Here is a 13,602-nt window from a genome sequence, read left to right on the forward strand (position 1 = left end):
TTGTCTGAGAAAGTACCAGATTGATTTCCAAAGTGGTTGCACAAGTTTACATTCCCACCAGCAATGGAGGAGGGTTCCTCTTTCTCCACAACCTCTCCAGCATGTGTTGTCACTTGAGTTTTTGATCTTAGGCATTCTGATGGATGTAAGGTGAAATCTCAGGGTCGTTTTGATTTGCATCTCTCTGATGGCTAAGAACACTGAGCATCTCTTTAACTGTTTCTCTGCCATTCAATATTCCTCTACAAAGAATTCTCTGTTTAGCTCTGTACACCATTTTTTAGTTGGACTGCTTGATTTATTGCTTTTTAACTTCTTTAGTTCTTTATATATTCTGGATATCAGCCCTCTATAGCAGCAGCTTTATTCGTAATAGACAGAACCTGGAAACAACCCAGATGTCCATCAATGGAGGAATGGATACAGAAATTGTGGTACTTGTGGTACTTTTACACAACAGAATACTACTCAGCAATTAAAAACAAGGAAATAATGAAATTTGCAGTGGTGGGATCTAGAAAAGATCATCCTGAGTGCAGTATCCCAGAAGCAGAAAGACACACACAGTATATACTCACTTATATAGTGGACACTAGACCTATAAGATAGGATAAACATACTAAAATCTGTACACCTAAAGAAGATAAACAAGAAAGAGGACCCGGAGTAAGAGGATCAATCCTCACTTATAAAGACAAATGGGATTGACATTAGAAGTAGGAGAATACAAGTAACAGGATAGGAGCCTACCACAGAGAGCCTCTGAAAGACTCTACCTAGCAGTGTATCAAAGTAGATACTGACACACATAACCAAACCTTTGGCAGAGTGCAGGGAATCATATGATAGAAGGGGGAATTAGTATGACCTGGACGGAAAAAGTGCTCCACAAAGATCTAATATATCTGGGCACAGGGGTATAATATGAGACTTTTTCTCCAAGCAAGGACCATGTATGGATATAACCTAGAATTTCTGCTCGGATGTAGCCCGTGGTAGCTCAGTATCCAAGTGGGTTTCTCTAGTAAGGGGAACAGGGACTATTTCTGACATGAACTCAATGGCTGGCTCTTTACCTCCGCGGCTCCCGAGGGAGGAGCAGCCTTGCTAGGCCACAGAGGAGGACATTGCAGCCAGTCCTAAAATAACCTGATTAGCTACGGTCAGATGGAAGGGAAGGAGGCCCTTCCCTATCAGTGGACTTGGAAAGGGGCAGGGAGGAGATGAGGGAGGGAGGATGGGATTGGGAGGGAATGACAGAGTGGGCTACAGCTGGGACACAAAGTTAATAAACTGTAACTAATATTAAAAAAATAAAAATGTAATTAAAAAATAGTTGTGAAGCTATATCTTATGGAGAAATTTACCATATAAAATGTATCCAGTGCTATTAGAAGCTGCCAATAAATTTTTCTTTTTGCTTTGCAGCTAGAGACCAGAGAGTACTAATTGAATATTACTATTTTAATAAAATAACTGTACTTAAGCTTTCGCTCATAAAAATATAAGTATGTTGATTTTTCTTTTTAAAAAGAAATATCAATTCTTCAGAAATGTAGAAAACTTTGGAAATGAGAATAAATTTTTGAATTGATGAAAATAACAGCTTTACTATCACAATCAAAGCAAAACTTACAAGCACTTATAAACATAAACCCTCTAAAACATACACTGTATATTAGAGAATTTTCAAATATTTGCACAATTTTTAAAAAATTCTTCATTAATTACACTTTATTCACTTTGTATCCCCCCTGTGGTTTCGTCCCTCCTCCCGTTCCAATCCCTCCCTTCCTCCACCCTCTGCATGCATATCCCTCTCCAAGTCCACTGATAGGGGAGGTCTTCTTTTCCTTCCCTCTGATCCTAGTCAATTAGGTCTCATCAGGAGTGGCTGCATTTTCTTCTTCTGTGGCCTGGTAATGCTGCTTCCCCCTCAGGGGTGGTGATCAAAGAGCAGGCCAATCAGTTCATGTCAGAGACAGTCCCTGTTCCTATTACAATGGAACCCACTTGGATACTGAACTGCCATGGGCTACATCTGTGCAGGGGTCTTAGGTTATCTCCATGCATAGTCCTTGGTTGGACTATCAGTCTCAGGAAAGACCCCTGTGCTCATATAGACATATAATATAGGATAAACCTACTAAAATCTGTACACCTAAAGAAACTAATCAAGAGGGAGGACTCTTGCTAAAATGCTTAATTCCTATCCAGAAAGGCAAAGAGGATGGACATCAGAAGAAGGAGAAAAGAGGGAACAAGTCAGAAGCCTGACACAGAGGACCTCTGAAAGGTTCTGCCCTGCAGACTATCAGTGCAGATGCTGAGACTTATGGGCAACCTTTGGGCAGAGTACAGGGAATCTTATGAAAGAAGTGGGAAATAGTTAAGATCTGGAGAGAACAGGAACTCCACAAAGAGAGCAACAGAACCAAAGTATTTGCACAATTTTCTGTCCTCCTTAAGTCCACTTTATGGCCAAAGAAATGATTATAAAATGTAATAATGATATTGTACCTAATTTCATTAATAATATCAACACTATTAATACTATTAACAGTATTGACATTAAATTTGCAAAAAAAAAAGATAGATGTTATCTCAAATGCTAATTCAAGTCACAATAATGGCTAGGCATGGTAGCACAAGCCTCTAATCCAGAGTTCTCAATCTGTGGAATGAGACCCATTTGGGGGTCAAATAATCTTTTCACGGGGTCACAAATCAGAGAGATACCCTGCATACAGTTATTTATATTATTATTCATAACAGTAGGAAAACTACAGTTATGATGTAGCAATGGCTGGGGGCCACCACAACATGAAGAATTATATTAAAAAGTTGCAGCATAAGGAACTTTGAGAACTACTGCTCTAATGCCAGCACTCAAGAGAGAGAAACAGATGGATATCTGTGAGTTCATAGCCAGACTGGTCTTTAGAGTGAGCTCCAGGATACCAATACTATACAGTGAGAGTCTTTCTTAAAAAACAAAAACAATCAAGTCACAATAATGGCCAAAAGAGAAGCAGAAAGCAGCTACAATAACTACCATAAACAAAAATTACAACACACAGAACGTTTACTACCTTTATGCTGGTTTTCAAATTCCTCAGATAAGAGATGGTAGCAACAGCCCACACTGCAAACTCCCTTGACCTCAGACTTGGATGCAAATATCCGAAGAGTATTTGGTGCAAGGTCACCGCAAGTATGAAGACCCACCATTAAACAGTCCTTCAGGGACAAAGAGGAAAGAGACAATTAAAGGAGGAGTTAAACTATATAGGTGATGATTTTAGATGTCTTTTCAAATATGTAAAACTTTTAATTGGTTAACTCCATCTAAAAAGTGTTACTTATAATTTTATATTCAAAATAAATAATTGTTCCTTTTAGGCAAAATGGTTATAGTTTGCTACAGCTTCTGTGGTTTTTGTTTTGTTTTTTAATTTCTGCATTTGTATTTTACCTCATCTCTTTTACAACTAATATTTCCTAACAGCCAGATACTGTAAAGGATAAGGTTGAATCAAAAATGCAGCTGCTCTGATAAACCTGAGATTTGAGATATCATGTGATACAACTTTACTAAGCAAATACTGATTGAACTTCTTCAGGCTGCCCACCTTGTAAAACATGGTTACAAGAAATAGAAAGGATGCTAAGTTGTCATTTTGACAAAATGTTTAATTTACTCATTGATCAAATTAAAAAATAAAAATCAAGATTTTTGCTCTTGATTTTCTAACATGAATTTTACGTAAAATATGTATTAAGAATTTTTCCCAATTATTCAAATCTAATTTAAATATTCTCATATGTAATTAAGTACAAATGAATGCAACCATAGTTTTGTCAATGTACCAATTATCCCTAAGTTAAATTTATTAATGCTTTGTTTAACAGGAATCATAAAATTGAAATAAAAAGGAGCAAATGCGACCTTTCATGTAGAAAATGTGTCCATAAACTTTTGCCTCTTGGAGCGAAAGACTTTTAGGCAAGTTACACTATCTTTTCAGTTTCTAAGATGATACCCTTAAGCACAGATATTCCATGGGTCACATTATTAGTAGATTTATGATTTGAATATAGTCATAGAAATTTCTCAGTGTTTAAACAACATTAAACACACAGACACATACACATATACACACAAGCTGTCATAACCTCCAAATGTTATGTAAATAATTATTCACCCAACAGCTCAATTTTTATATACCAATTACAATTAATTTTAAAGGTATTAATAAAGAGGAACATGATGGCAATATAAGACTATAGTCTCAGAATTCAGGAGGCTGAGGTAAGAGTATTGCCATGAGTTTGAGGTTAGTCTGGGCTACATAATGATGTATAGGCTAGCCAGGCTTATACAGCAAAACTCTGCTTCAAAACAAACAACAACAAAATTATACTGATGACACTGTCTTTACGAGCTATCTATCAGAGAAGTGTTTAACTACCAATAAGTCTAATTATACAAATCATTAAGGGATTTTGCAAATTTATCTAACTTTTCAGTTTGTTATAAAATTATAATGTCTCCTTATGTAGTCCAGGCTGTCCTTGAATTCAGGGTCCTCCTGCTTCAGTTATGCTATCTATAGCTATGTGCCACCATGCTCAGGTTGCACACAGGTCTAGTAATATAATACTAACAAAATTAGTAAAATTTAAGTGATTATAATATACTAAAATTTTAACTCTAAAAAACTGTTAAGGATAATCTAATTATTGCTTTTAAGTGCATGAGGAGAGTAAGGTTTCATTTAGTTGGTACCGGGCGGCAGGGGCAGTAGGTAGAGTGAGTGTGGTGCGGGGAGGTGGGGTGGAGAGATAGTTCAGTGGTTAAGAGCATGTACTACTCTGGCAGAGAACCCAAGTTTAGTTCTCAGCATGCAGATTGGGTGCCTTATGTTCCTATAGTTCTACATCCATGGCATCTGCCCTCTTCAGACCTGTGTAGTTGCTGCACTCACAAGCACAAACTCACACAGGGACACAAACATATACACATAGTTTAAAAACAAGAATAAAACCTTTAAAAAACATAAGCGTGTTGGGGAACCTCTTTTTAAAAATCATGTAAAATAAAAATTTAAATGTCTAAAAATTTTTTGATATCTTTGTTTAGCCATTTCTTTTGGGAAGATTTTTTAAAAATTAACAAAGAATAATATTAACTTTAAAAGACACTTTGTCTTCTCAAGGAGTTAGGCTAAATAATCTCTAGAAGCTTCTGTATAATACTGTTATAACATATAATAGAGCATTTAGGATGCACTGTCTTTCAACTATAAAACTTGATAACTTAGAAGACATTAAATCCTTAAAGAATACTCATAGGCTAGTCTTGCTCTAGGAAATTCCATGTTTGTCAATACATTTTAGGTGAATTACCTCTTCATCTGGTGTCACTGTCCTGTTCATCTACAGTGTGTATAAAAACAGCATGATGCTTTCCATGAACATCTATAATTACTATAAGCATCAATTTAAAACAATAAAAATTATGAGAACACTGAAGATGTTTGTTCACTTAGAATTTTTTTCCTTAATGATTTATTTATTTATATTTTATTTTATGTGTTGGTATTTTGGCTGCATGTGTGTCTTTGGATTTCCTGGAACTAGAGTTGTGAGCTAGCAGCTGGGTGCTGGGAATTGAACTAGGGTCCTCCGGAAGAACAGCGACTGCTCTTAACTGCTGAGCCATCTCTCCTTGAATTAGAATTTTTACAATCTCTAAATTGTAGATAAGATAACTTGGCTTCTTGACTAGCATTTGTGCTAGCTCTCAATTTAGAAGTGAAATTAGTAGAGGGTTTGGTATTCTATAGTGTGCCTTACAAGTTTTGACAGTTGTGGATACAACCAAAGCCAGCTTAGGATTTTATTCTTGGTCTTTAGAAATAATGTGTCAAATACGATCACATGAGTTTAATAACAAGCTATTCAAATTTCATTCTATGTCAACAGCATTTTTGCAACCTAAAGAATTCAAAAGTACAATCACCTCCAGATCTTGAATAATGTCATGCAGTACTGAGTCAGCAGTGATAAAAGATGTTAGTGGTGAATATACACTTGAGTCACTTGGTTTGGATGTCACATTTCTTCTCTCTCTCCTAATTTCAGACACTTCTGTGTTGAACACCTGTGATGAAGTAGGTTCAATGGCACCAACAGGCAAAAATTCTATGAGAGAAAAACCATTTTCAAAACACAAATTCTCTTCTTCAAGTGGCTGAGCATGTAGATTTTCTTGCTGTTTTCTGATGATTGAAACTGTAGAACCTGAAAAATCTGGCAAGACATCAGTAGACAGCTCTTGATGCACAAGACTATTCTTCAGCACACTCTCGAAGTCTTCCTTACACTTTAATTCCTTTTGCACTTTCATTTCTTTTGGCACTTGTAATGCCAGTCTATTGGCATCTACTTTTGACTGAGAATGATGCAGCTTCCAATGTTTCTTCAACTTCCTGTTTCTCTCCTTAGCTCCATGAGTATTAGTATTTGAGGAATCAATGCCATAAACATTTAAACCATACTTTAAGGACAAAAAGGAGCTTAGGTAGCCTTTACCAGAACCCACGTCAATTATCTGAAGAAAACAACAACAACAAAAAAAGGAATTCAGGACTTTAGTCAGTTGGTAGTAGAAACATTTCAGATATTTTATTAAGTAAACAAATGTACTATATCATTTATATAATATTATTTGTTATTTGAAGTTGATTTCTATTAAATGATCCCTGATCATTTTTATCCAACGTTTTCCAGTTCCAGATAGAATAGTAAGTCAAAGGAACAACTAGGGAACAGACATAATAGTGAAAGTGAGGAAGAAAATATGTTTTTATCATACCTGGCATGACTGCCTCTCCAGAAAATTCCAAAGAATTTATTTACAAGTCAACAAAAATAACCATTGTATTATATTAAGCAATGTGCCAAAGCACAAAATAAATAGAAATTAACAATGATCCATCAGAACATATGCAACAGAGTAGCAATGAACATTTTGAAAGCAAAAGTTTTAAAACAAGACAACATAAAATACTTAGTAATAAGTTTAACTAAGGACAGAAGTCCCATACACTGAAAACTATAAAATGTCACATAAAACCCTGAAGACAGCTCATTTCATGAACTTACACTCTCAATACTAAGATGCCAATTCTTATATTTGACTTGACAAGGAGATCAACAAAACCCTAATCAAAACAGAGGGACTTTCTAAAGACACTGAAATTCATACATTACAATTTGTATGGGAGTAACCATCTAAGAATAACAAAAACAATTTCCAGAAAGAATAAAGTTATTACTAGTTCAACAGTTAACATAATGGGCTGCCAAGAAGGCTCAGTGGATACAGAGCTTGTCTTGCAAGCATGAGGACCCAAACTTGAATTCTTAGAACACACACAAAGTAAGTCAAAGTGGGACAGGCATGAGAGCCACCTGTACTCAAAGCACCAGGAAGCAGAGACAGGATATTCCAGCAATCTGACTTAGTAAGGTATGAATTCAACAAAAGAGTTCAATAAAGTGGAGCATGATCAATGTAGATATACCTGATGTCTGCTTTGAGCTGCCAAAGCACACATCCATATATGAATATGCCCACACACAGGAGGCACACCACACACAAATACACGGGCAAAAAGAATTAACATAAGACAGTGATCAAACAGTTTAATAGTGCCGAAAGACAAATCACAGGGGAAGTACTCTAAAAACACACCTATATTTAAATCATCAACAGGTTTTACACAGACTGCCCAGGATAAAATAATCATTTCAATAAGTGATACTGTGATACCTAGGTGACTAAATGGGGGGGGGGGGAATAAACTCTGCCTATCACACCGGAAACAAATATTAAAAGTGGATTACAGTTGTAAATGTAATAGTAAAAATAATATATTTTGGAAGAAAATAAGAAACAAACCTTTGTGATCTTGGAATATGCCCAAGGATTTTGTACACACACAAAAGCATGAACAACAAAATAAAGTTAAAATACATTTCATTAAAAAACTTTTACTATTCAAAATATACAATTTAAACTTAGAACAAAAGATATATTTTCAAATTTGTTTATTATTTGTGTGTGCATGTGTGTGTGTGTGTGTGTGAGAGAGAGAGAGAGAGAGAGAGATTCCTTGTATCTCCTTTCATCCAGGGATTGAACTCAGGTTGTCAGGCGAGAAGGAAAGTAGCTTTCTCTGCTGCATCATCTTGGTAGCCTCTACACATTTAAAATCCATAGCTGAATGGAGTAGGGAAGGGACTAACGAGCCTCTACCCCTACCTAAAGGGCTACTGACAGTTGAGGGTAGACAGGGGAGAATCATTTGTCTTTAAGGGTGTGACCCAAGCAGGCCAACCATACTCCAGTGCACAGCTCTATATCCATGAGCATATGGACAGCACTAACTGGAATTGGGTTATAAAGAAAAATAGGACATAAAGTTGGGAGGAGGAACAGGGGTGATTCAACTTACATATTTCAGCACACAACACTTCAATACAGTAGTAAAGAGTATACAGTATAACTCAGGAGGAAGGATGGAGACATGGTGACCAAAGATTGGACCACAGCAAGACTGAACCACAACGAGGAAAATATACAAGTTTACAGCTCCATCCCCAGTATCTGGGTGGCAGTAGCTCTGCCCTTTCCACTTTGCTGCCTGCAACATACATCCCTCTGTTAGACTGATTCCTGTATGCAGCCCTTCCTTGGCAGACTGCCCATGAGTCTCACATTCCATCTCAGGTTGTCCAGTAACCCAGGCTCACCTTCACAATGGCCTCTCTGAATTTTCTCACAGGGACTTTGACTCAGCCACATGTTGCTAGGTCTCAATGGCTCTCTGAACCATGGAGGAAGAAAACATGACCACCGAAATCTTGCATCTCTTATGTCTCCAAAACCAGTACCGTATGGACAACACTACCAAGTTCAAATGTCAGCTCAGAATGGAGCCTGCCCCATTTGGACCACAGTTTCAACAGCTTCTATATACTGAAGATGGTGGCGTTTGTAGGTGTTTGCCTTCCAGGAATAGGAAACCACTTTAACTCTTTCCTTTTACAAGTTTGGGCCTAAATTGTATAGAGTTTTGCACTCTAGGCACATGTGATGCCTAGAGTCAACTTGACTTAAGTGTCAATTAAGTCACACCTGGAATTAAAACCCCAAAATGGGGAGCCACCAATGTGGGAGATTTTTGCTTAATCTGAAATGAAAAGATACACTTCTAATCCAGATCTTTGAGGTAATAAGACAGATCTTTAATCCAGATCTTTGAGGTGGAAGACTCACCTCTAATCTGAAACAAGTCTTCTGCTTGAAACCTATATAAGAACATGGAAGAATGAAGCTTTTGCTTTTTACCTGCTTGTTCTCACCTCACTATTAAGTTCCTTCCTTTACCGGCATTAGAGCCTACTTCTTAGGGATTCCAGCATACACTGAAGACCAGCTGAGTAATCCACCCTTGGGTACTAAAAATACTACTGGATTCTTGGACCTTCCATTCACAAGCATTAGCTAGACAAGAGTCTATAAGTCATCCTAATAAATCCCCCCACTCTCTCTACCTTTCTCTTTACAGACACAAGCACACATATGCACACACATATGTAGAGAGAGCTTCATTCTATAAGTTCTGTTACTCTAGAGAAACCTGACTAATACAGTACCTTTCCAATTACTCTTGTTTGGAGGAGGAAGCCTCTCCATAATGGCTCCGTTTTCTTTAACAATTGCATCCTCTCTTTCATTGTAGGCTGGCATAAGAGTAATCAATAATTAACACTGCCAAAAACTCAGTTATGCTGTCTTGAATTTTTTTGTATCAAGAAAAATTAGTTTATTACTTTTAAATTCAGTCCTATACAAATTCTAATGCCCAGGAAGAATGCAGCCAGATTCTTGGCAAAAAAAATATCACATGGATGACCCCTAGCCTAATGCATGGTAGAATTCTTGATTCTATTAAAAAAAAAAAAAAAAAAAATTCATGACAAGTCTACTCTCTGCCCTTCTCTCAGCATTACTGCTTCCTGAGCTCCCACTAGAACAGTTTATTTTTTATTTTTTTCATTTTATTTTTTTCTTATCAGTTACATTTTATTAACTCTGTATCCCAGCCATGTCCCGATCCCTCATTCCCTCCCAGTCCCTCCCTCCCTCCCTCCCTCCTCTCCACCGTGCCCCTTTCCAAGTCCACTGATAGGGGGGACCTCCTCCCCATTCATCTGATCCTGTTTTATCAGGTATCTTCAGGACTGGCTGCAAAGCCCTCCTCTGTGGCCTAACAGGACTGTTCCACCCTTAGGGGGTGGGGAGGCCAAAGAGCCAGTCATTGAGTTCCTGTGAGAAATAGTCCTTGTTCCCCTCACTATGGGAAACCAATTGGTTACTGAGCTACCACAGGCTACATCTGAGCAGAGGTTCTAGGTTATATCCATACATGGTCCTTGGTTGAATGTCAGTCTCAGAAAAGACGCTGTGCCCAGATATATTTGGTCCTTGTGGAGCTCCTATCCTTTATTAAGCTCTGTTACAGTACTCACTGACTTTTCCATCCCAAAGTTTCAAAGTCTTCCATTAAACAGTCCAAAGGCATAAAAGCTACAGGGTCAGGATTACCACAGGAATGACCCCTGATTACATTCCTGATAATTCCTATATTAGATACTTTTCTGTTGTTGTGATAAAATATTATGACAAAAAGCAACTTTGGGAATGATGACTGTATTGTGGCTTATACTTCCAGAGGTTAGAAACTCCACCAAGACAGGAAGGTATGGCATGTCTCCTGGTAACCAAGAAGCAGACTGCTCACATTTCATTCACCCACAGAAAGCAGAGTTAGAAAAAGAAAAGGAAGTGAGGCCAGGCTACAAACTTCAAACCCATCCCCAGTGACATATTTCCTCCAGCAAGGCTCTACCTCCTAAAGATTCCATAACCTTCACAAAAAGCACCGCCAACTCAGGACCAAGATACATGGGCCCTATGGGTGGCATCTCAGATTCAAAACACAATACTGCTTTGCATAGTATTTTATATTAATACAGAATAAATATAAATGCATACAGTTATGAAAGACAATAATACAGTAAATAACCTTTACCTTATTCTAGTTTGGTGTAGCTCAGTGCAGATCTTCCAATGAAGATTTAAGTATGTTATGTGATCTATTTGGCAACTGACATAAACACTGAAAGGAAAGTTCAGAAGAGGAAGATGGGGTAGGGAACAACAGTCCAGTCAAAGGTAAAGTAGAAAACGAAATCTGAGTGATACCAAAAGTGGGTAGTACTTATAAGAAATACTCTTACCTGCTTTAGGCCACAGTAATCAGCAATACTAGAGATCAGCTCTGACATTGCCTGAACCTCATGAGATTTTTTTGTATTCATAAACTGAGCTGCCTTCACATTTTCACCTGAACGAAAATAATGAAAATTAAAACACAGCTATTAAAGAGAATTTTAATGAGTTGTCAATGATATTCACAGCTTTTTAAATTAAACATTAAAACAGAATAAATTCTACTGTTATTGGTATAATTTTATTATAAGTTATAATTCAGACTGAACTAAAAAATAAAAGATACAGATTATTAAAATCATTTCTTGATATAACAAATAGTTATTTGTTATATATAACAAATTTGTTATATATAACAAATAGTTATATAACTGTAAGTGGAAAAAGCACAAAAAGCCCCATTTCATCAAAAAGCAGCTTTAACTGAGCAAAAAGATATGCAAGCAACAAACTGGAAATAGACATTTCTAATACACACATACAAAATAAGACCAACTCTACACACCAATAAAAAACATTGTCCAATATAAGAACAGGCAAATTTTACTAACTGTACTATCCAACACGGTGTCTATTAACAAAGTGATTATTTACACTCACACTTAAAATTACCAAAGTCAAATGCAAATTAAAATTCTAAGCTATACTAGCCACACTGAGGTCTTCCCCAGCAGCATGTGGCTATTTGCTACTCTACAGTGTATAGCAACAGATATTATGAAACATTCTACACCACAGTACTTCAGACACAGAACAAGGTAGTCAACATCACTGGACATGTGGGACTTGGGTAGTGGCAAGCTGAAGTTTAGGGCTGGGTTAGAAATAAAATCTACAATGGCTTGACAGTGCCCACATGTGACATGTTGTTAGTCGGCTAACCTCTTCTTTATATTAATATAAAAAAAATTAATAATGTGATTCCAGGTATAAATGGTTGTTATACAATGGCATTCCACTGACAGATACCAGTCTAGAAAATAAACTGACATACTCCAGGATGAAGAATATATGGAATCCATGTACAATTGCCACTAGCTTGTATCTCTACACTGTGATGTCAACTATTACTGTTATAAGCCAACATCCATCTACATCTTGGTGATCATATATGCTATTCTTGCTTACTTTGAGACACAATACGTACTACTTAAATATTAGAAGGCAGAGGGAAGGCCAGGCAGACCATCGTTAATGAGAGGTTCACTCAGTTATGGCCAGTTAGAAACCTTTGGGACAAAGTACTTAGTGTTGCTGAAGAATTCAATTACAGCCAGAATGCCCTTAACCCAGCCATGATTTCCCAAAGTCTTTTGTAATTTTGTGCCATCGTGCGAAATTTGTGAGCACGCAAAAAAAAAAAAAAAAAAAAGTTGATTAAAATAGTAAGAGATAAAGGAAAAACAACAATAATGGTATGTTCCCTTTACAGTAAAGGGCTTCTGTGGATCTGCTTCTGCCAGCAAACACTAATCACCGGTAATAAGACAAAATTACATATGCCTCTCACTCAGGTGCACGAATAAGCAATCTTTCAATTAAACGCCTGTTTGTGAAACTGGACTTAATCATGAAGGGAAAACCAAACCTTCCTACACGTGTCAAATTATCAGTGTCAGGATAAACAAGAAGAAAAAAGATCAAGGAAAAAGTTTAGAGGGAAGAGATTTAAACATTACATCTAAATGTCATGCAGGAGCCTGGACTGATCCCTACACTATGAAAAAAGAAGGCTGTACAGATAACTCAGCAAGTAAATGTTGGTAATGTAGAGGACACCAGGTCTATTCCCTGACACCCACATGGCACATACTCATACACACAGACATGTATGTAAGCAAAACACTCATACACATAAAATAAAACAAATCCAAAAGGATAAAATTTTAAGTAAAAAGAAGCTGTAAGTAATTTCTGCAATAATAAATTTAAATACAATCTGCTTACAGCAAATAGGGAGGATTTTAACATGGCAAATATAGGTCAAAAGTATCTAGGAGTCAAGCAATGTTTCTCTAAGTTTATAGCTTTCTAAAAAATATTTAAAAGTTGGTGAGATAATGATGGTCAAATGAAATAAGAGACAAAAAAGAATAAGAAAGGTCATATATTCATTATTTCTTCATTGATATTATTTAACCCACTGTCTTTACTACAGCTAGTTCCTCAGCATAGAACATGATTAATTTTTAAAACCACAGCGTCCTGATCACTACTATTTAACTGCGTGTCTG

At 36.8% G+C, this 13,602-nt stretch overlaps 1 protein-coding gene across 1 annotated transcript in view; it reads right to left on the reverse strand.

Annotated features, from left to right (window-relative positions):
* Mettl25 (methyltransferase like 25) overlaps positions 1-13,602 on the reverse strand; it is a 101,405-nt gene that overhangs the window by 80,198 nt on the left and 7,605 nt on the right. The window contains exons 3-5 of the mRNA XM_055627885.1: positions 11,377-11,483; positions 6,026-6,616; positions 3,093-3,240 (exon numbers count right to left, since the gene is read on the reverse strand). Coding sequence (XP_055483860.1) covers positions 3,093-3,240; positions 6,026-6,616; positions 11,377-11,483 — 846 coding nt within the window. The remainder of the gene's footprint in view (positions 1-3,092; positions 3,241-6,025; positions 6,617-11,376; positions 11,484-13,602) is intronic.

Source organism: Psammomys obesus, unplaced genomic scaffold, assembly GCF_907164565.1.
Source record: "Psammomys obesus unplaced genomic scaffold, mPsaObe1.curated_primary_1811, whole genome shotgun sequence".
NCBI classification, from domain to species: Eukaryota; Metazoa; Chordata; class Mammalia; order Rodentia; family Muridae; genus Psammomys; species Psammomys obesus.